This window comes from Penicillium chrysogenum (genome assembly GCF_028827035.1).
Source record: "Penicillium chrysogenum strain IBT 35668 chromosome Unknown utg000002l_segment0_segment0, whole genome shotgun sequence".
NCBI classification, from domain to species: Eukaryota; Fungi; Ascomycota; class Eurotiomycetes; order Eurotiales; family Aspergillaceae; genus Penicillium; species Penicillium chrysogenum.
The window spans coordinates 181,000-202,946 of NW_026622750.1; the positions used below are offsets into that span (position 1 = coordinate 181,000).

Here is a 21,947-nt window from a genome sequence, read left to right on the forward strand (position 1 = left end):
AATGTGATAGGCTGGATGAGATGGCCAAGAGACAGGGTTACAATGGAAGTTACCAGCCAAGCCTCCCGACGCGGGGAGAAACTCGGCCAAACCGTGGGCCAAGATATACCAAGACGCACTAACCCGACACTAAGTAACACCAAGTGGATATCAATCCCAGGGGTCTCAGCCCACAGTAGCTCATTGATTGGTTGATCCAAATTCAGACATCCATTAGCCTCTCGGGATAGTTATCTTTTACTTTTCCAACAAAGCGCGACTTCCAAGGTTTTGCTTATCGACGGGGAAAGTGGTCACGGCCGGATGAGGCCGAAGCTCACTTCCAAGGTTAATCTCGTAAAAGCACTAAGACGCAGGGTCTTCGCCGGCTATTGACGGTTTTTGCCAAGTCCGCCGTCCGCCACGTCCCAATCCAGACATTGCCCCGGGATTCTGGAATGAGAGAAGCGAGACTCCTGGAGGCACTAAACAGGTACGCTAAATCACGCCATGGACCATATAATTGCTTCACCTCGCCCTCCCACAAGTTTTCTTTTGCTTTTGCTTTCCTGCTGTGTGTTTCATCTCTCACATCTCTGGATTCCAGAACCGCCACTATGAATGCCAGTGATCCTGCCGAAGTGGCTGAGATTGCCAAATCCAAGGCAATCTCCCACAACATCAGTGCCGATGAGAAAGTCCCAGTAGTCGATGACCTGACCATCGACAATGCCCCTCCCGTGAGAGCAGGGTCAATCGAAGGAGACGACTATGCTCTGGAAAAGACCGCTCCTACAGATGAGGAACTGGCCACTTTGCGCCGTGTTGCGGGCAAGCTGCCCGCGGCAGCATACAGTGTTGCCTTTGTGGAACTGTGCGAGCGTTTTTCGTACTACGGTACCACTGCTGTTTGTATGAAATATCAATCTTTTGGGGAAGGGAGCATAGATGGTTAACCTGACTTAGTCGTCAACTTCATTCAACGACCCTTACCCGATCAATCCACCACCGGTGCCCTTGTCCCAGGCGTCTCTGATTGGAGCAACGAATCACCTGGAGCTCTGGGTATGGGCCAACAGGCCTCTACGGGATTGACATTGTGTAAGTGACCAGCTCTCGAAGGGTCGACTCACGGCTAACATGTCCAACTTGCTCAGTTAACTCTTTCTGGTCCTACATCATGCCCCTCTTTGGTGCCATAGTTGCTGATCAATATTGGGGTCGTTACCGCACCATCATGTCCGCGATTGCCTGTGCACTCGTTGGACACGTCATTCTCATCGTTTCCGCCATTCCCCAGGTTATTGAAAATCAAAAAGGAGCCGCTGCATGCTTCTCTATCGGTCTTGTTATTATGGGTGTAGGGACTGGTGGTTTCAAGTCCAACATCTCGCCCCTCATTGCTGAACAATATACCGACGACAGGCCCTATGTCACAACACTTGCTAGCGGTGAGCGTGTCATCGTTGACCCAGCTGCCACCGTTGCTCGTATCTACCTGTACTTCTACATGATGATCAACATTGGTTCCTTTGTGGGTCAGGTTGCAATGGTCTACGCCGAGCGATACGTTGGTTTCTGGCTCTCTTATCTTCTGCCCACCGCCATGTTCTGTCTCTGCCCGGCGGTATTGCTCTTGTTCAAGAAAAACTACGTCCTCACTCCCCCTAGTGGATCGATCTACGGCAAGGCTTTGAAGGTGTGGGGTTTGGCGCTAAAGGGCAACTGGAGTCTGAACCCCGTGCGATGGTAAGCTACATCCTGTCAACGAGTGTTGCACCTACTAACCTTTGACTTGTAGGTTCCAGAAATCTGATAAGGATATTTGGGCCGCCGCCAAGCCCAGCCACTTTGGGGACAACAAGCCCGCCTGGATGGACTTCGACGATGCCTGGGTGGATGAAGTTCGACGAGGACTGATGGCCTGCAGAGTGTTCTTGTGGTACCCCCTTTATTGTATGTGGACAATTCCCCTCTGCTGCCTTCGCACTAGCTGACCATCTCTAGGGCTCGCCTACAACCAGATGTTGAACAACCTGACGTCTCAAGCGGCCACCATGAAACTTGGAGGTGTTCCCAACGACATCATCAACAACCTCAACCCCATTTCACTGATCGTCTTCATCCCCATCTTCGATCACATCATTTACCCAGGTATTCGCAAGATGGGTTTCCACTTCACCCCTTTGAAGCGTATCACGGCCGGTTTCATTATGGCCGCCCTCAGTATGGTCGTTGCTGCGGTCACCCAACACTACATCTATAAGTTGGGACCCTGCGGTAGCAATGCCAACCACTGCATAGAGGTGGAGAAGCAATACACCAATATCTCCGTTTGGGTTCAAGCCTTAACCTACATCATGGGTGGTATTTCCGAGATCCTTGCATCTGTGACTTCCCTTGAGTATGCCTACACCAAGGCCCCGAAGAACATGCGTTCCCTCGTGCAGGCTGTGGCGCTGCTGATGAACGCCTTCTCGTCTGCCATTGGTCAGGCTTTCATTGGTCTGGCTAAAGACCCTCTGTTGGTTTGGAACTACACGGTGGTTGCTATCCTTGCCTTCGTGGGCGGTGTTGGATTCTGGGCCACCAATTACAAGTTGGACGCAGAGGAGGATGCCATGAACATGTTGCCAGACAGCAGCTTCACTCCCCATGCGGCTGAGGATGAGGAGCGGAAGTGAAAAGATGATCTAGTCTTTTTTCGTATCGAACGAGATATGCCAGGATGAAGTAATGGTACATATGGATGGTTTGGGGTTAATATCCCGGCATGATTTGCTAAAGCTAAACATACCCAAGTAACTGTAAGACCATGGATACCCATTGAAATGATATTTCATTTAATCAATTGTCTTCTTTTGTATGCAGCCCAGGAGCTGAGGCCTTGATTGTCAGATTCCCAGTCCGGGTTCTTCACAACTCCTAGTTGTAAAATAGTACTAGTCGCCAGGCTAGTCTCAGGGAGAAACGTATGGTATTATTCGAGTAGAGAATAATTCTTGCTAAGTTCAAGTCCAAAGGGAAACACTTTCATACTGCATCATTCCCGGGTCGTGTATGTAACGCAGCTAGTCCCCGACTTTTCGGCATATGTAGTGCTCATGTCACCTCCTCATTGGGAAGCTATACCTGAAGGTCTTTTAGTATGTTCAAGGACTCTTACCCTTCATGGTTATCTCCCCTTTCATGCACGTTGTCCTTAGCCTATTTTCGATACCAATTTGGCTTTAGTGTGAAAAAGCAATGGAGGTTATCTCTGGTATGTGCGTTTTTCTCAATGAGAATAGAGGGGGTCATGTGATGCAGTTGCTTTCTTTGTTTATCCCACAAGGATATATTTCCTAACCTCTGTCTTTCTTCAGCATCTTGTATTTGCATTTCTGCATATATATCCTTGTACATTCCTATCCTTCTACCAGTGGTATTGTCCTCCCTGTTTCTCAGTATTTATTATTATTAACTTGGTTCGTTCTACTGCAGTCATCCACGATGCCGCCGGCAAGATTTTCGCTAATGGAGCGAGGCAGCCAGTCTTTCGGGCAACAAGGAGCACCTAAATAACCATAACCGCCATACGACGATAAACTCAACCCCAGCTCCATAAGAACACTACGCTTGGCTAAGCCAATCAAAAGACATCTAAATGGCTAGAAGGTTTCCTCCCTTTCGATGCCTACATCCAACAAGTGGCCAATCAGAACGGAGTCTGGAAGTACGACCCGAAGGCCGTCGATCAGGACCCATGGGGCAATGGAATCTTCGAGACTCCAGAAAAGGAGCAACACCGTCTACTATATGCGGCCGGCTCAAACAGAAATTGCTCGAAGGAAGAGTTGAAGAGGCTCTTTGACGAGCAGTCTGTCAACCTGGGTCTACTGGCATTTCTTGCGTCTCTTGGAGCAAAGTACCCGTCGATCAAAGCCCGATGCCGCATCAAGAGCCGGCTTTCAGTTTCCTATACAGCTTTCGATGCTACTGGCCACGACCTTGCAGAAGAGGAATTGCTTTGAAATCCTGCTCGGAATTCTCTCATTTTCCACTCATTGGAGTATGAATGTTGCCAGAATGATAGATGACCGGTATTGCAAGCGCCCGGATCCCACCCAGAATCCCGACGACCTAATGGCGTATGTCTCTAGGCTCTCTTAGCCTACCACAATACGACAATATGAGCCCCCGAGAAGCATCCTCCGTCAGTCCAATATGAAGAGATCAAAGCTCCAGCAGGAGGTTAGCCGCAGGGTAGCCATGCTCATGTTAGTCTCACTTGCCAGATTCAAGAAGGCATCTGTTATGGCAGTCAGGCTGATGCTGGTTTTCCAGGTGTCAGGCCTCCATTGTTTGCTAGCTGGTTAGTATATTAGCTAGCCTCAGCCAGTCAGAGAATCAATCTCTCTTCCTTCTCTCTCTCCCCCCCCTCTGGCTTCTGCCAGATCAGCATCATCGACCCCAGGTTCTCTCACATATTCGGTACCCAGACCCTCGCCTACTGGGCTAAAGACACTGTCGAAACCAATTATGCCACTCTTCTTGGCCAACAGCAATTTCTCCGAAGCCATGCAAACCGGCGCATGGCTCGCAAAAAACACAAGAGGCCCAGACATGAGCCCAGCCGACCCGAACAAGGCCCATCCCAGGAGCAATCTGTGGCAGCGACGATCAATATGACACCTCGAGATTTCAAAGTCGGGACGTATATATAATGGTGCTGATATCCTCACCGAACACATTTCTTTGTATAAGGGCAAGGCACGTCTTGAATTGAGGCAACCTGGTGACGTCCTTGAGAGTGACGGAAGCGTCAATTTGAGCGCACTTTCACCTCATCATAATCCCACCCCTATCTGTACGACAACGAGGAGGTTAACCCACAACCTATCATACACACAGATGCCGAGCAAGAAGACCCCGTCTCGATAACCAGGTTTCAGAGAGGGTCTGCCAGATTCGGAGCATTTCGACGCCCTCAAGGTATATATGAGTCGCGTGTCGGAACATCACGAAACCCCGGCCACCACAGGGACCTAGCCGCATTCCAACTGGTACGGGATACTCAGCTTCAGATGTTCAATATTTAAGAAGTAAAGTATCAGTACGGAAAAGTCGTTGTACTTTGGAGTTTGCTTTAAAGGCGCTCCCACTGAAAAGTCCGTCCACGTGTTCACACGATTCCGCAGTTCGCAGACCCGAACAAAGAAATCTCTTTGACAAATTCACAAGTCAGACCCGAATCTTCCAGCAACTTGAACCTCTTCAGCCAAAAATGGGGAAGAATAAAAGCAAAACGAGCAAGCCCGGTGCCAACCGCGGTTCCAAGGAAAACCAGCGGACCCAAAGAAGAACCCCCGAGCCAAGACGACGGCGGCCCCGACCCCAAAAGGGGATACCCAAATGACGGATTCCCAGGTCACAAAGGAAGCCACCGCCCCCAAAAAGTCGGTGACCATGACACGATTCTCTGCACATGAAAAGGAGCAGATGAAGTCTGGCAACCGGACGGCATACGTAGCACTGCCCAAGAACGTGAAGGCTAAACGGGCTACGAAAAATGATGCGCTTAACAAGCACTCCGTCCCGACGGAGAGGGGAAGCCCCAGCCGTGTAGGGCCGAGCCCTACTACACTAGGGGCCCTACGAGGTTCGTCACGGAGAAGACGGAAGCCATCCCGAATGAAGTACTCGCCCACAAGATCGAACCTGGTCCCGAGGAAGCGATTTTTGATCGAGGAGCAGATGTTCGGGAACACAATCGGCCCCCGAAAAAGGATTGTGTTCGAGAAGCCCCCGGGCTTCACGAAGATGGATGTGCTATTTCGGGAATTTTATCATCAAGTTCTGGCCAGAGGACTTGTCGGCCCCGTGCCACTTCTGCCAGTCCCAGCACACAGTGGGTTGCCCCCTGTGCCACGTCGTGGATGTGACTAGCTGGGAGCTGGAGTCATACTGGCCCCCAATGAAAACTGATGTATTTAATGTCCAAAAAGTGTTGGAGGCGTCACGTTATCTGTCATGTGACACTCCATATCCCAGGACTTCCTTTATGTGGTGTAGATAGCTTCACTTCTCTCTTTCCTTTCTCCAGTGTGACGATCTAGAAGTTCACGTGATAGTGCTTGTTTCTTTGTTCGGAAGTTGGAGGATTTCACCGTACTTCCAACAGAAGAATCAAGACCGTCCAGATACCCTGTGACCGACCCTTCACCGAACTTCCCACAGAATCATACGACATCCGCACGAGATTTTCCCCCAACTTCTGCTGTCACATGATTCGTCAGGGTATAAGTCACTGACCATGACCCGTTTCTCGGCGAACGAGAAGGAGCAAATGAAGGCCGGGAACAGAACGGCCTATGTGGCACTACCAAAGAATCTGAAAGCTAGGCGTGCAAGCAAGAACGATGCGCTCAACAAGCACATCTGGCGCACCTATAAGAAGCTGGAGCTGGAAGCGGTGCTTCAATCTGGGGACTCATACTTTGCGGTAGTTCTTAAGACGCCGGAGAACAGAGATCGGGCCCTAGAAACACTGCGTGCCAAAAAGGTTCGCCTGGATTCGGAGGTGGTGTCCTTGCAGGTGATGCCGTTCGGTGTCCCGGACGAGGCCGCGAACACTGTTTGGACGGTCCGAGGTTGGTATGGTGACACCGCTGAAAAGATCGCCGGTGCGATCCGAACCTAGTTCGGCAATGAAAAGGATGCCGAAGCGTTTCATGGCAGGATGGCAGTCAAACGGGTGTTACAGAATGATATTCCCAATGGGCAGTTTAGCGAGCTGTACAGGTGGATGAAGAGGGCAAAGATGTCCGCCTGGACAGATGACACCAAAGAATGGGGAACATACTAAGATTCCTGGTGAAAAGGAGAGAGGGGAAGCGTATGTGTCCTTGGTCTCAGATGTGAAGTCATTCTGCCATGAATTCATTCAGCCCATAGAAAAATGTTCGGCTGGATAGATTCCGGATATCTTCAACTAGATAATCCAAGAATCTACAAGGGCAATTCTAGGATATTTCACTCTTAACGCCAAAACACATAATGGCCTTACCAAGCGTTTATTACTCGGTGTCTGATCCAAGCGTCCAAGCGCATCTGACATCCAAGAATTATCCATTGTTCTGGTTATGATGATTACGATATTGATGGGCGGGCATCTGTACATTTCCAGAGGATTACGAGATGCAGGTGTGCCAACCTTGGAACCTTGGAAGGTTGTTCATTTTAACATGGTCGCATATTGTGACAACAGCTAGTCTTGATTGCAATATAGTTTGTTAACAAAGGTCTGGATGAAGAGATTAGCCGTTGCTTGTCTCTTTCCAAATCGTATCCACGTAAGGATCCCGCAGTCCGAGAAGCCAGGTGGAGGATATGGGTTTGCGACAGTTGTGTAGAAGAGGAGAGGGTCAAGCAATGGCTAGTTACCTAGAAAGTCTCAAGAATTCCGTGTCTCCGTTCCAATGTTACTAGAGATAATAGAGGGACTTGATGGCCTTCCCCTCAGCTGAAAAGAGCAGAAAAAGCAATGACCGGCGATCATGCTACCTTACCATTAGAATAAAAAATATACCGGGAGGATCATAGGATACTATATGCACGGAGATGTAACACTATGCAGGCATGATTCAGGAAAATCACCAATCGTCTTCAATGGGGAAGGCGTTGACTAGTGAAAGGCAGATCTAAACAGTATTCGCTTCGCCATACAACGCCAAGACAAGGCTGCATGTCCTTGAGATGGATTTACAAGATCTACGCCAAGCGATCTATCGTAGTAACCACAACGTGCTAACATCGTTCAGCCGGACCAAGGGAGAAGATCGCAAGCGAGAAGGGGCTGTGAAAGTTGCATGAACTAGTAAGACTGTAGGCTGTTGCATAATTAAAGGCTCAGCTCAAGGCTCGGCTCGGCCCGGGTATGTAAATCTTCACTACATCCATGGATTAATAGAGGACGTCCATACGAGAAGGAGAAGAATTTGTCTTTGCCATGGCGGAGACCGTCGGGGTGGATCAAAATTATATCGTACATCCATGGATGACTCCACCTGGTGAATATATCTGTAACATTGAGATCTAAGGTGGATGTTCAGCTAAAATATTCGATCTATCAGTTATATACGGAGTACACATTAGCGTACAATCTGCAGGCCATATCACGGTGAGACATATGATCTTGGCCATATGATGATCGCTAAAGGAGTCTTGCATGTAAATCTTAACCCATCGGGGCATAATCCCTTGCCAGGGCTCAGCCTTGACCAATCCACTCTAAACCCACCTGTAGGACTCCAACGAATATGCAACCCGTCAGCTGAGGAACATTTACCACTTGAGACCATGCATTTTACCCAAGATGGTATCAGTCGAAAGCAAGAAATGAGTAGTAGAAAGGAAAGGAAAGAGGGGTATGCACGTATAATATTGGATTGCGGTCTTTTCATTAGCCCTAATTGATTTGCTCCGCTAAACTCGAGTTATCCTCCGGATGCGAGGTTAGCGCCGATATACTCAGCTGGCTATACAGTCACCACGGTGCATCGTACCTACCTGGGATTAAGCCCTGCAGCTATTACCCCTCCTGCCTTGGACAAAATTCCATAGGTGGGTTATCATTATGGCAGAGACTATAAATATAGGCTAGGCGCCTTTGCAATTCTTTATACAGAGTATCATTAGTATCATTCAACACTATATATCATTAGCCTCACCCAATATGACCGGGCCAATGATTTGTCGAGTGCTTGCGGTACTATCACTCGGCATGATAGTCAATGCATCTCCAGTCCAACTAGCTCGCCGGGGTGAGTTTCACATACAACAAAGCACAATACCCAATCTAACAGGAATATATCAGCAATCTCAAGTGAACTATTGGAACGATTCACCCTATTCTCCCAATTCGCCGCCTTATCCGCCTGCGATCAAAACATCAACCACACGGGCCAAAGTCTGACCTGCGACTACGGCACCTGCCCGCTCGTAGCAGCCGACAACACGACAGTAATCAATGCATTCCACAGCGATCACGGCCCAACAGGCTACATCGCCTTGGACCACACGCGGGAACTGATCGTCCTAGCATTCCGCGGAACGGTATCCAAAAGCGACGGCGACACAGATCTCGATATCGCCCTCACCCCGATTGACGAGGTGTGCACCGGATGCAGGGCCCATCATGGGTTCTGGGTTTACTGGAGCGCCGTAGCGAGCCAGGCAACATCTCGGCTTCGCGATGCAACCAGCGCGTATCCGGGATATACGTTGAGCGTTGTAGGACACAGTCTGGGCGGGGGTATTTCGGCGCTAGCAGGGACGGTCCTTCGAACACAGGGGTTCAACCTGGATATTGTGAGTAAATGTCCAAATCAGGAAATCAGTGTAGATTCACGCTAACGTTTGAAAATCACTAGTGGACATTTGGAGGCCCCAAACCTGGAAACATGAAACTGGCCGAATTCATCACTAACCAGCAAGCGCCCAACAGCATCTACCGAGCCACGCATACGACAGACCCCATCCCGAAAGTGCCGATCAATCTGCCATTCTTAGATTGGAGTCAGCCTTCGCCTGAATACTGGATTACTCAGGCGACTGGAGTCCAGGTCACCCCTGATGGGGTGCAGTATGTTGAAGGGATCAATAGCAAGGAGGGGAATGCTGGTTCGGATAGGGATTTGAGGTGGCCGAATCCTGAACATGGGTGGTATTTTGGGAATATGAGTGCGTGCGCGACTCCGATAGATGCATCATAGGCATTATGCGAGAGTATTGAGGCCATGGGAGATAGTCTTGATGTTGTTTACCTGGGTGACAATGCACAGTTGAAGAATAGAAATGAATATATTGTTACTGAGTCGCAAACGTCATATTTACATTGAGTCGGACCCCAAACCATGAGGTGGTATATCATAAACATGCATCCATCAGGACATCTTGGGACGCAGACGCAGATTCGGCCCTTGCACGAATTCTAGTCCGGTGTCAATATCACCGCTCTGAGCAAACTTCAAGTCCTTTATGTAGTGATCACGCGGCTGCCAGGGACCACGATCAGCAGCCTTGGGTAACGTGCGCTGGGCAACCGACACATAAGTGGACTGAAGGTTCAAGAGAGGACGATCCTGGAGTGTAGCAGCATCCTTCTCCTTTAGACGGGGAATAGCGGCGACCGACTTCTGCAACTCGAGCTTCTTGAGCAAACGGCAGATAAACTGCGCCGTCGCATCCGAACCGAGAGTCCACGAGGCGTTGGTATACCCGATAACGAAAGAGGCATTAGGCAGATCCTGGAGCATGACTCCATTCCATAGATACTTATCGCCTATGTCAAGTTTGGTCCCGTCCACAGAGAGAGCAGAGCCACCTGCGATCTGCAAGCGCAAGCCAGTAGCGGTAATAATAATATCTGCGTCAAGCTCCTCGCCCGAATTCAAGAGAATACCATTCTTCGTAACCTCGCGGATCGTATCGGTCTTGACATCCGCCTTGCCCTGTCGGAGACTGCGGAACAGGTCCCCATCGGGACAGACACACAATCGCTGGTCCCAGGGGTTATACCTGGGCTTGAAATGTGGGTCGTAGGGGATATGGTTGGGCAATTGCTTGCGCACATTCAACTTGAGCAGCCAGCGGGAGAAATTCGGGAAGCGCTGGCAGAAGAGGAAGAAGATGCGGGTGGTGTAGATCCAGATCATGCGCTGCAACTTGCAATACACTGAATTGGGGAGGAGGTAGGAGAGCCAGCGACTGGCTGAGCGGTTCGGAACGGAGAGGATGTAGGTTGGGCTGCGCTGGAGCATTGTGACACGGGCGGCATGGTCGGCGAGATTGGGGAGGAGAGTGATGGCGGTCGCACCGGATCCGATGATCACGATCTTCTTGTCCTTGTATTGGAGGTTCTCGGGCCAGAACTGAGGGTGGACGATCTGGCCCTGGAAGGCGTCCAGGCCGGGGATGTCGGCCTTCAGGGGATCTTTGTAATTGTAGTAGCCCGTGCCGAAGATGACGTAGCGGGCGGTGTAGGTCTGTTCGGAGTCATTGTGGTTGACGGAGAGCGACCAGGTATTTTCATCGGAGGACCAATCTGCGGATGACAGACGATGGTTGTAGCGAATGTGTTGGTCGATGCCGTATTTGGCCGCAGTATCGCGCACGTACTGCTTGATAGCAGAGCCTTCGGCAATGGGGTTATCGCGGGACCAGGGGTTGAATTGGAAACCAAAAGTGAAAAGATCAGAATCGGAACGGATGCCAGGGTATTTGAAGAGATCCCAGGTGCCACCTAGATCAGCGCGCGCTTCTAAGATGGTGTAGGTGTAGCCGGGGAGTTGGTCTTGGACACGGTAAGCGGCGTTGATACCGGAGATACCTGCACCGACGATAATGACATCGAAGTGGTTTTCGTTTATTCCATTGAGTCCGTTCATGATGGATACAACAAGTGTAGAAACATTCAACAATTAAACGAACGGAGGTTTATTTAGTTTATTTAAAAAACTTCACATGCCTCGGTTTCACGACATTTTTGATCGGCAGATCGACATTTGGGGTAAACAGCAGAACCTTATAAAATCTGCACGGGGAGATCGGGGAGATGCAGATGCAGGGGATTATTAGTAGAGTGTAGTATACTCCGTAGTATATAGTATATCATAGATGTATTTATAGTCAGTGTATATAAAGACCTTGCAAGTTACACCGATCTCCGATCAATCCGGTTGGTTTAATCTCAGATCTATAGAGATATAGCGATGGAGATAGAGATCTATAGTCCTATAACCCCAAATATAAAGAGATAGACATGTAAAATGCAGTATTAGCGATCTAACCTACAGAGGACTTAGTACTCATACAATGTCAAAGACATGGCCGAGGAATTCCCCAGCCTCGGCACCTTCCTAATCGGGATAGCCATGCGAAGGATCGTCGCTTTCACACTTCGACGGGCTACAATATACTATATTGTACGGAGTACATACAATATACAACATACTTGTCATGGCCTCAGTGAAATCATGAAAGCCCAATCATGTCTATCACCAAAATAACCAAAGTAACCAAAGTGAAGCTCTCCTTAAAGGAGAAACTGGACTTCTTCCCGGCTGTGGTCTCCATCGTCATCGCCTACATCTATGCCCTCCTCACTGGCCTTCGACGCAGCGAACGCCAAGCCAAGTCTTTGTCCCTTCATTTGGGATATGCAGTGTTCCGCAAGGCGACCGCGCGGTTGACCACGACTCAGATGCAGTACATTCTACCGCCATCCCACAAGATCTATGAGCAACACTCCAAGAAGACCGGCAGACTCCCCGAGTCCGTGGAATTGGGTGACGGGGCATTGGGCCACTGGGTAGGCGATCGAAATGCCGACAACGTGTTGGTCTGGTTCCACGGTATGTATGCAACAAAGAAAGAAACCCCCTATTCCTATTCAATCGGATACTAACCATCATTCAGGGGGTGGCTTCGGACTACCGGCTAACATGGGCTATTTCAAATTCTACGCTCAGCTGCTACGTGACCTCAAAGGATCCGGTAAAAGTGTCGCGGTCTTCAGTCTGACCTACACCCTGGCGCCAATTGCAGTCTACCCGACTCAACTCCGCCAGGCCGTGAATTGTCTGCGATATATCCTCTCGCAGCCGAACCGCGACCCAGCCACGGTTTTCCTGGGTGGCGACTCTGCAGGCGGGAATCTGGTTGGTGGAGTACTCTCTCACCTGGCCCACCCACACGCAGAGATCGATTCCCTGCAACTGCACAGCAACCTGGGCGGAGCAGTGATGATCGCACCATGGACACTACTTGAGAAAGACTTCCCCGAAATAGAGATCTACCACGGTGGCGATATCATCACGACGGCAGTTGCGGGACCCTGGTCGGCAGCCTATATTGGTGCGGGCAAGCGGGACTATTACACTGATCTATCGACTGCACCGGCGGATTGGTTTACGAGGTTCCCAGTGAACTCGGTGTTGATTACCGCGGGCGGGAATGAGATCATGTTGCCTCTGATCCAGGACTTTGCAGCGAAGTTCAAGGAGGGCTTTGAGAATGTGGAGTTGTTTGTTGGGCATCGTGAGTGTCATGTGGCGCCGATTTATCATTTGGAGTTGGGAAATGCCACGAAGACTGAGCAGGGGAAGAAGGTTGAGGCTGTGTTGGCCGAATTGATGGTGTGATTCTATATAACATTGTACATACATGGATTGAGTATATATTTTACAGTGGCAAAACAATCCATGGCGCGTTAGCTTTAGCAGAAATATCCAAGCCATAGAGGTCCGATATCATACGAACTATGTTATTACACAAAAAAAGAGATACACATCGGTTATTCCTATAAATATTACAAGTCCATGGACCAGCCTGTGATATTTCAACCCTTAATAGTATGTACATTCATCCGTTTACCAAATCCAAAATGCGTACAACATAAGTCAAATTTCAATCATTGCCAAAATCATATCCACTACGCTTGAGCCTCCTTCTCCGCCTGCTGCGCAATACGCATCCTTCTCAACGCACCCGATGCAAAAGTGCGCACACCCTCCTGCATCCAGGTCGGCATAGCCCGCACCAACCTAGCCACCGACTGACTGGCAGGCAGAATAACCTGACCACTAGTCTGCGTCAAGATCTGCTTGCAGATAGCATCGGACACGACCTGGGGCGTCATGATGGGCTGCTTCAAATGGGCCTCGTGGTCTGTGAGCATCTTGATCATAGGCGTACGTACCCAGAAGGGGTGAACAACACTAAAAGCAAGAATCAGCAAAAGTTCCCCTGACAGTAAATCTGAGAATAACTCACCTAGTGCGCACATTAGGCGCATTGTACCAATACTTCAACTCCTGACGCAGGCCCTCGTGGAAAGCAAGCGCACTAGCCTTGGAGCAACAATAATCCACGATCTCGCCGAGAGCCACGAAGCTCGCCATACTAGCAATAGTGACGACATGACCATGGTTCGCCTTCACCATGGCCGGCAGGAACTCCTTCACCATAAGGAAATGGGAGAGGGTATTGACCTCGAAAGTCTGACGAATCTTCTCTTCAGGCTCATCGAGAATGGTCCCCTCGTGTCCAACGCCCGCATTGTTGACCAAGACTGTAGGATCGCCGTGATTTTCGCGAATGGTATTCGCGACTTGGGCGATATCAGCCGAGGAAGTGATATTCGCCTTGTAGAAGGTGACGTTGGCAGGTAGTGAGAAAGTCGGCTCATTAATATCAAGGATGATGACGCGCACTCCTGTGCGCGCTAGGTCTTCCATGACCTGCTTGCCAATTCCGCTGCACCCGCCCGTTAGCAAGATGAGCTCGCGGGCTGGAATCCATGGTTGGTTGGAGGTCCAGTTTTGCAAGGTGCGTTTTGAAAGGAAACGGTTTGTGATGCGGAGGAGGGTGAGGGCGGCGAGAACTCCGATCGCCTTTTGGGCTGTTGGATGGTGGAGGAGATCTTGCGCAGGCTCTGGGAGGTGTGATAGAGCCGTTTGAGTATATTGGGTGATGAGGTTGAGGGCAGACATTGTTACTACTGGTATGGATGAAGTGAGGTGAGGTTTATCGGAGGATAAAGAATGACCGGGTTATATTAAGGATAATAAGTACGTTAAAGGCTATTAAGGTCTTTAGGACATGGCTGATATTTAGGGCATATATTCAACCGAGGCTTCACATTTTAGGGATATCCCACTAATGAGGAAATCTATGCGAGAGAATATTCCCCACAGGGATCGACAAGAGATCGACAGTCATGACATCTTCATTTAGACTGAATTCAGATCGAGCTTTCTTTGAATATGTTCGTCTGTTGTCTTTCATGTCTTTCATGTCTTGCATGTCTCTTCACATGTCTCTTGGCATCCCCGCATTGTGGCGGTCATCCCCCCTTCCAGCCCTAACTTGTCCAATATGAACTCCTCTACTCGGCCTAAGCCTCCACGGGAAATACTTGAACATCACAAGCTAACATAGTGCAATACTGATTAGATCTCTACCTCTTGATGACATACAACAACATGCAGATCCAAATAATGGCAATTCACAGAGCCGAGGTCTCGCACGGGTCACCCCAACAGGACTGCCGATCCCTGTGGGGCATATGGAGGCATATGGAGGCATATCCGATACAAAATTGAGATATGAGCTTCAACTCCTGAATCCGAGGCTTTTTTTCTTTCAACTCGATTCAAAGAAATATGGCCCTTGGTGACAGTGTACTGGCAGTGGGCGCATTCACCCTTGCCGAGGCGTATTTCCTCCAACGCACTATCTTGACAGACACAACCTTTCAGAGAATCTGTCTCAGCGCACTGGGAGTAAACATCCTCCTAAAGGCCTTCTACAACATAATAATATGGCCATTGTTACTAAGCCCAACGCGGCATCTACCGAAAGTCAAGGTAGGAGACAAAGCACAGCCAAAGTATACACAAACCACTAACCTCCTACAGGGCTCACATGTAGAACTCGTCTTCGACTCGCCACGGGGAACAAAACCCCTCCAGTGGATGAAAACCGTCCCAAACGAAGGGCTCATCCACATGCGCGACACGTTCAATCGAAGCTACGTGATCCCAACCAACCACCAAGCCCTGCTAGATGTCATGAGCACGAACACATACGACTTTGAGAAGCCATGGCGAATGCGCAATTTCCTCGCACGGATCATCGGCTTCGGGATGATTACCTCTGAAGGCGCAGCGCACAAGAAGCAACGCAAAGCACTCACGCCCGCGTTCAACATTAAGAATATCCGTTCGATGTATTCGCTCATGTGGAGCAAGACGGGACAGTTACTGGATGAGCTCGAGAAAGAAATCAAGGTCCAACCGATGGATGGAACGGGTCCAGAGGACCAAGAGGGTAAGATTGAGATGTCCGAGTGGGCGAGGTACGTGTTATAAACATCGCATGATCCCCGGATTGTTCATGGTATACTAACAATCATGCAGCCGCCTCACCCTTGACATAATCGGGCCTATAGCAATGGGACGTGACTTTGGCTCGCTTCAGAACAAGCGAAACAAGGTGGCAGATAGCTTCGCGAAGATCCTCGAGCCGACCAAGGAGAAGATGGCGTTTCTGATGATGAACTTTGCGTTGCCGCAGTGGATGGCGAGGCGTGTGCCCTGGCGACAGAATGACGTACTGAATGCGGAGACGGCGTATCTACGCAGTACCTGCGATGAGATTGTGCGCGAAAAGCGAGCCAGTCTTGCTGGATCCAAGGTTTCCGCTCAGGATCCCGAGGCTGATATTCTGGGAACGATGATGCTTGGCGGGGATTTCTCGGATACGGAGTTGGTTGATCAGATGTTGACATTTTTGGCCGCTGGAGTGAGTATCCCACCACAGCTGCATCGCTATAATGAACCAGTATATCAGCAGTTGAGCAACTAGCTAACTCCGCACAGCACGAAACCACCGCCAGCGCCTTAACCTGGGCCTGCTATCTCCTCCACCTGCACCCAGAATACCAAACCCGCCTCCGAGATGAAATCCGCTCCAAGATCCCATCAGGCAACAGCCCAATAACCTACCAGGATCTCGAATCGCTCCCTTTACTAAACGGCGTCTGTCAAGAAGTCCTCCGTCTGTACCCAACGGTTCCAACCACAATCCGCGAATCAGTCCGCAACACCGTCATAGCAGGGAAGTACATCCCGAAAGGGACACGAGTGGTGTTGTGTCCGTGGGCGATCAACCGGAGCCCGCTCTTCTGGGGCGAAAACGGGGAGGAGTTCGTACCGGAGCGCTGGATCGACACGGACAAGAACGGACACTGTATCCCGAACAATAATGGCGGGGCGTCGACGAATTTCGCGCAGATTACGTTCCTGCATGGGCAGAGATCTTGTATTGGGAAGGACTTTGCGCGCGCGGAGTTGCGGTGTGCGGTTGCTGGTGTTGTTGGCCGGTTTTTATTTGAAATGCAGGATCCGAAGCAGGAGATCCATGTTGCTGGGGCTGTTACTATTAAGCCGGTTGAGGGGATGCATTTGAGGATGCGGAGGATTGACGAGTGGTAAATTCAAATATGTAGTTGATGATTTACGATCTGTTTTATGTATGTTGGCTTCATGTTGGTAGCTTCTAACTGTTTGTGGATTAGTTTGGATAATAAGGACAGATTGAACATATAAGGTATCCCCGACTTAGCCCCGAGCAAACTAGATTATACGTATAGTATACTAGGCTTAAGAAGAAGGATTGAGTCGATATGATATTGCACAGTAGTGTGAAGTGGGTTCACTGCTGCATACATACAGAGTACATACTCCATATTCCGATACTATTGAGTAGGTTGCAACGTGGACAGCATCGTCTAAGTGTTGGCTTCTACATTCTCTCATTTAGCTCATAAAAAGAGCACTTATATGTCCACAACCATGTCAATCAACGCCAGCCTGCTCCTCGCCACTGCACCAAGATAGTCGGAATGACACTGACACCAACGATGAGAGCAACGGCAATGCCAGCACCACCAGCCCATCCAACAATCTCGAACATCTCAGGGAACCAGAAAGGACCAATGAATCCCCAAGTCTGCCGAACAAAGGTAATAAAAACACCAACACTGGCAGCATCTTCGCGGTAACAATCAACCGCATAAGTAATGTCAACAGTAGTAACGATCTGATTACCACAAGCGCCAATAGCGGTGCCAATAACGGGAGCGATAGTCCATGCACTGCCAGAATCCCGGATCTCGATAGCAAAAACCACAATACCACAGATCGTCAAAGCATGGCCGATATAACTCAACCAAAGGCGGTATTCCGGCGAAGATGGTTCTCCAGTCCGCTTCTGACGTATAAGCATCCAACGATCGGAAATAAACCCGCCGATCTGTTCACCAACGACAGACCCGATAATAATACCCAGAAATTGCAGACCGACCTGCTGAGTGTTGAGGCCGAACTTGGCAGGGTAGACCTGGGAGATCTCGATCGTGAGTACGATACCGCCCCAGAGAAAGATCATTGCGTAGGCGACGGCTGGGATGATCACGCATGGTTTCATCACGTAGATCAAGGGCTGGAAGAAGTCCCAAAGTTTCAACGGTGTAGGGTCGATGCGGCGGAATCTGAAAAGACTCCGCTTGGCTGCTATGACGTTGTCAGGGGGGACATTGCTGCGGACATAGAGGGATTCCGATCCGAAGAAGAAGTAGAGGACAAACTGGACTGCGTTGACCTGTTCGAAGCCAATGGTTAGACGGATCTGTCTCCGGGGGGTGAATATTAAAAAAAACTCACGATTGCAAGAATATAATAAATCCAACGATAGCCCACACGCAAAGCCACGAACCCAAAGATAAACGGAGCAGCAGGAACACCCAGGGTGACCATTACGGTCCACGCGCCCATGCATCGAGCACGATCTTTCCGGAAGAAAGTCTCCGCAACAACGGCGCTACCGATAGCAGCCGCAGGGCTGATAAAGAAGGCAGTAATAGCACGGCAGAGACCCATAGTTGCATAGGAAGGGCTCTTCGCACAGCCAACATTTCCAACCAAGCTGCAGATCAACGAGATGAGGAAGATGGGCCGTCGGCCATACCGATTACACAGCGGGCGCCAGAAGAGAGGCGCGCCGCCTAGCACGGCAATGAAGAGAGAGACGAGATAGCTGGTCCGCTGCATACTGACGTCGAGGTCTTCGGAGATATTTTCGAATACAGATTGGATTGACGAGGCAGTGAATGTGCCCATCATGGCGTGGAAGGCGACTAGGGTCAAGTTCAGGTTTTTCTACCATGGTACCTTATTAGAAACAAGTGTGAATTGATGATTGATGATAGGGGTTGTGGTCCCTCACCCTCCATTGCGGCCAATTGTATGGATCGGTATCGGTCATGTCAGGGATTGGCTCTAGATCGAGCGTTCCATGCTTCGCAAGAATATATTGACGGTGTCCCTCGGATAGATGGGTTATTCGGTCTTCGACGTAGAAGTCACATTGCTTTCCAGACTCCACTTGATTAGAATTTGCACTTTCAATGTGCTGGTGTTGGCTATCTGCCTTCTCCATGTTGAATATAAAGGCTAGGCTCTGCGGAAAGATAATAGCACAGACGAAGAGAAGAAAGAAATAAGCAGAAGCACCTTACGCCATTCTTATAGCAAAGACCCCGTCAAATCTGGATCCCTCCCTTTCCCCATACTCCGCGTTTCCGGGGGATCTGAGGGGTGGGGGAAAGGAGACTGGATTCATCTCCCCGGATTGGAAAGATTTGCAAGTGCCGTACGGAGTAAGCATCTACAGGATACTAGGCTCCCGAATCCTGGACCATACCCAGCAAGGCACGATACCAAAGCCAAAGGGCGGGTATAGTTTCAGCCGGTCCCCCATTCAGATAGAGGGAGAGTGTGGGGTGTGGGGAGAGAACAGTCTAGTAGGAGGACAACTGTATTCATCATGACGAGATGGTATCCAGGATGACGGCTTGGTTTTGAATCTCCTCTGTTGCTGCTGTTAGGGACGTCGTCCGGATCGGATATTAGCATCTATTTCTCTTGGGGAAGAGACTTGACGATGCTGAAATCACTCCTAGTAATCGGTTGGACTATTTCCCGCGGTGTGGAGAGCTGCCGGTTGCCATCAGCGGGTTAACTCGGACATGACTACTCCGTTGATTTCGGACGTACATCCCTCGGACTACACTTCCTATTTAAGTCAACATCTTGTGCTACTAAGTAGTTTTTCCTTCAGAACAATTCACTTTGGAGTTTTGATTTATGGCTATTTCCATAGACTATTCTTCTCGGCGCTATACTGAACCATCTAAGCTGAGCTTGACTGGCACTCCACACCAACATCTCCGTCAATTCCATCGCAGGTCACGATGGGAGGACCGCCAGCCGGGCTAGTAATATCGATATCGGAGAGATGGATATCCGTGCACACAGAATTGGGCGAGCAAGTCAAGTCAGCGACAACCTTGCCATTCTTGCCTGACGAGGTGCCATAGATGTTCTCGAAGTTAATGTTGGTGAAGTTGACTGACGACGGGTATTCGGCACAGGTGGCGGCGTCGATGTTGAAGTAGCACTGATCCAACACGATAGGGGAGTCGGTGTTTTCGACGCGAACATCCTTGTATGTGATGTTGTTGATGCGACCAAAGCCGACGTCCGGTCCAGCCCAGGCCTTGAGACGAACGCCGTTCTTGAATTCAAATTAGGATCGGTCATGATTCACCTTGGGAGAGTTGTCTTACCTGGCCGTTCACCAGGGTCACGTTCTCAATCCAGGCATGCTCGATGATATCTTCGACTCCCGGGTACTGTCCGATACTTCCCATGCTGACACCGTGGGTGTTGTTGCACCACAAGTTCTGCACGAAAATGTTGGTGGTGTTGGGCTTGGGGGCGAAGCAGTCATCGCCGACATCGACGCGGGTGTTGGTCACACGGAGACCGTCCACGTTGAAGGAGTCAAATCCGTCGGTGTTCTTGGGCAAAGCCTGCGGAAGGGTGATTAGACTTGATTGATAATGGCACCAGATGTACGACTCACAGATGCGTTGGTGGAAAAGGAGTTGATGTAGACATCATCGAAAGAGACATCCTTGGTACGGACGAAGAAGTTGGTCCAGCAGGGGGAGTTGAGTTGGGTGATACCCTCGACAGACACGCGGGTAGCGTTGTCAGTCACGAACAGAACGGGACGGTAGAAGACGTTATCCGGGTCCTAAATTATCCATTAGCACATGCCATTCCGAACTCTCTTGGAATGCTATGCTCACCAGAATTTCCATGCCAGCAAAGGCATTGTACCACTCCTGACCATTGCCATTGAGAGTACCCTTTCCGAAGATCTTGATGTCCTGACCACCCCACACCCAGAAAGTGATAGATCTCTGGAAAGAGTAGTAGAAGTGGTTTGCTTGCCAGTAGTCGATATCGTCGGTGAACTGCTCATGTCAGGGCAGTTCAACCAATCACAGTCTTGGGCTATATACCTTCACTTCACCCTCCAGCTGTACCTCGATATCATCCAAGAAGCTGAGATCGAGCTTCTTGCCAATGACATAGGTCTTCCCCTTTTGCAAGAGAAGTCTGCCGCCGTGGTTGGCGGCCTTGATTCCCAAAGGAAGTCATCCGAAATATCATCGGTGTCGCTCTTCGATGACCGGATTGTCACTGTCCGACGGTCGTGGTGCTTGTGATGCCCATGAGCGCCGATCTTCTTCAGACCTGCTTTATCGCTGGCCGGGATGATCTGGGCACCTTTGATAATATGCTCTGTCGCAAGAGCACTAACTGTGCTGAGCAGGAGCGCACCGATAGCGAGGAACTTCATTATAGCGGGTCAATGAAACCAATTGGTACTCTGTCGGCTTGATCCGTAGGAGAGTTAAGCAGGCGACCCTGCTAATTTATAAGAATATCCCGGGATATCGGTCCTAGCAAATGGCGCCCACGCTTTTCCCCAGATTACCAATGTCCGGGGAACGGCACGGGCAGGGGGAAGAGATTTCTCCGCCTGTAAAAAAGCAATTCCATCGCACGCTAGTGTGATCGGCAGGAGATGTGGAATGCGGCGATAGGGTGAGTTAGCGGTGTTGGGTATAGACAGGCAATGGAGTCATTTCTCCGCATTTCGCCAAGGGTATCGGATAAGCGGGAGGATGCGGAGAGACAGGATGAGCCTAACGAGCTCAGGCGTTGGGTTATTCAGATTCCAAATTGTTATGGCCGAGTGTTATGGCCGGGATTCATATTCCCCCGTCTGGGGCTGATTTCTGCCTGGAGGGTTGGGTTCTTCCACCAATCAGCGGCACAGTTCGTCATTCAACGTTCTCGTCGTGGTCTCGCAGTTTTTCCAGGCTGAGGGGACTGTCGAGGCCTCCTTTCTTCCGGTTTTCAGTTTTCGTTGGATATTGTGTTTGTCGTGGCTGGCGCCCAGTCTTGGATGGAGTGAGTTGTCCCGTGGCAATTCGTCGTCACTGT

General features: G+C 49.9%; 11 protein-coding genes across 11 annotated transcripts; 7 read left to right on the top strand and 4 right to left on the bottom strand.

Annotated features, from left to right (window-relative positions):
• Positions 1-596: 596 nt before the first annotated feature.
• N7489_003711 (uncharacterized protein) lies at positions 597-2,663 on the top strand (the record flags this gene model as incomplete). Its single annotated transcript, XM_056709463.1, has 5 exons — positions 597-891; positions 946-1,080; positions 1,137-1,728; positions 1,781-1,935; positions 1,987-2,663. 5 exons carry the CDS (start codon positions 597-599, stop codon positions 2,661-2,663), a joined length of 1,854 nt encoding a protein of 617 aa, XP_056567884.1.
• A 562-nt stretch (positions 2,664-3,225) lies between these two features.
• On the top strand, positions 3,226-3,992 carry N7489_003712 (uncharacterized protein; the record flags this gene model as incomplete). The annotated part of the gene is made up of 2 exons (XM_056709464.1): positions 3,226-3,241; positions 3,634-3,992. 2 exons carry the CDS (start codon positions 3,226-3,228, stop codon positions 3,990-3,992), a joined length of 375 nt encoding a protein of 124 aa, XP_056567885.1.
• Positions 3,993-5,373: 1,381 nt separating this feature from the next.
• On the top strand, positions 5,374-5,907 carry N7489_003713 (uncharacterized protein; the record flags this gene model as incomplete). Its single annotated transcript, XM_056709465.1, has 1 exon — positions 5,374-5,907. The coding sequence occupies one exon, from the start codon at positions 5,374-5,376 to the stop codon at positions 5,905-5,907; it is 534 nt and encodes a 177-aa protein (XP_056567886.1).
• Positions 5,908-6,274: 367 nt separating this feature from the next.
• N7489_003714 (uncharacterized protein) lies at positions 6,275-6,661 on the top strand (the record flags this gene model as incomplete). Its single annotated transcript, XM_056709466.1, has 1 exon — positions 6,275-6,661. The coding sequence occupies one exon, from the start codon at positions 6,275-6,277 to the stop codon at positions 6,659-6,661; it is 387 nt and encodes a 128-aa protein (XP_056567887.1).
• Positions 6,662-8,695: 2,034 nt separating this feature from the next.
• N7489_003715 (lipase family protein) lies at positions 8,696-9,734 on the top strand (the record flags this gene model as incomplete). The annotated part of the gene is made up of 3 exons (XM_056709467.1): positions 8,696-8,783; positions 8,837-9,330; positions 9,393-9,734. 3 exons carry the CDS (start codon positions 8,696-8,698, stop codon positions 9,732-9,734), a joined length of 924 nt encoding a protein of 307 aa, XP_056567888.1.
• A 171-nt stretch (positions 9,735-9,905) lies between these two features.
• Positions 9,906-11,408, bottom strand: N7489_003716 (flavin-containing monooxygenase; the record flags this gene model as incomplete). Its single annotated transcript, XM_056709468.1, has 1 exon — positions 9,906-11,408. One exon carries the CDS (start codon positions 11,406-11,408, stop codon positions 9,906-9,908), a length of 1,503 nt encoding a protein of 500 aa, XP_056567889.1.
• Positions 11,409-12,010: 602 nt separating this feature from the next.
• On the top strand, positions 12,011-13,163 carry N7489_003717 (lipase/thioesterase family protein; the record flags this gene model as incomplete). Its single annotated transcript, XM_056709469.1, has 2 exons — positions 12,011-12,374; positions 12,439-13,163. 2 exons carry the CDS (start codon positions 12,011-12,013, stop codon positions 13,161-13,163), a joined length of 1,089 nt encoding a protein of 362 aa, XP_056567890.1.
• A 290-nt stretch (positions 13,164-13,453) lies between these two features.
• N7489_003718 (uncharacterized protein) lies at positions 13,454-14,513 on the bottom strand (the record flags this gene model as incomplete). Its single annotated transcript, XM_056709470.1, has 2 exons — positions 13,454-13,739; positions 13,795-14,513. The coding sequence occupies 2 exons, from the start codon at positions 14,511-14,513 to the stop codon at positions 13,454-13,456; spliced, it is 1,005 nt and encodes a 334-aa protein (XP_056567891.1).
• Positions 14,514-15,185: 672 nt separating this feature from the next.
• On the top strand, positions 15,186-17,018 carry N7489_003719 (cytochrome P450; the record flags this gene model as incomplete). Its single annotated transcript, XM_056709471.1, has 4 exons — positions 15,186-15,389; positions 15,441-15,880; positions 15,942-16,326; positions 16,404-17,018. 4 exons carry the CDS (start codon positions 15,186-15,188, stop codon positions 17,016-17,018), a joined length of 1,644 nt encoding a protein of 547 aa, XP_056567892.1.
• A 367-nt stretch (positions 17,019-17,385) lies between these two features.
• On the bottom strand, positions 17,386-19,023 carry N7489_003720 (uncharacterized protein; the record flags this gene model as incomplete). The annotated part of the gene is made up of 3 exons (XM_056709472.1): positions 17,386-18,186; positions 18,249-18,743; positions 18,811-19,023. 3 exons carry the CDS (start codon positions 19,021-19,023, stop codon positions 17,386-17,388), a joined length of 1,509 nt encoding a protein of 502 aa, XP_056567893.1.
• A 753-nt stretch (positions 19,024-19,776) lies between these two features.
• Positions 19,777-21,297, bottom strand: pgxB (uncharacterized protein; the record flags this gene model as incomplete). The annotated part of the gene is made up of 6 exons (XM_056709473.1): positions 19,777-20,160; positions 20,213-20,458; positions 20,512-20,685; positions 20,741-20,908; positions 20,957-21,073; positions 21,139-21,297. The coding sequence occupies 6 exons, from the start codon at positions 21,295-21,297 to the stop codon at positions 19,777-19,779; spliced, it is 1,248 nt and encodes a 415-aa protein (XP_056567894.1).
• Between the last annotated feature and the right edge of the window lie 650 nt (positions 21,298-21,947).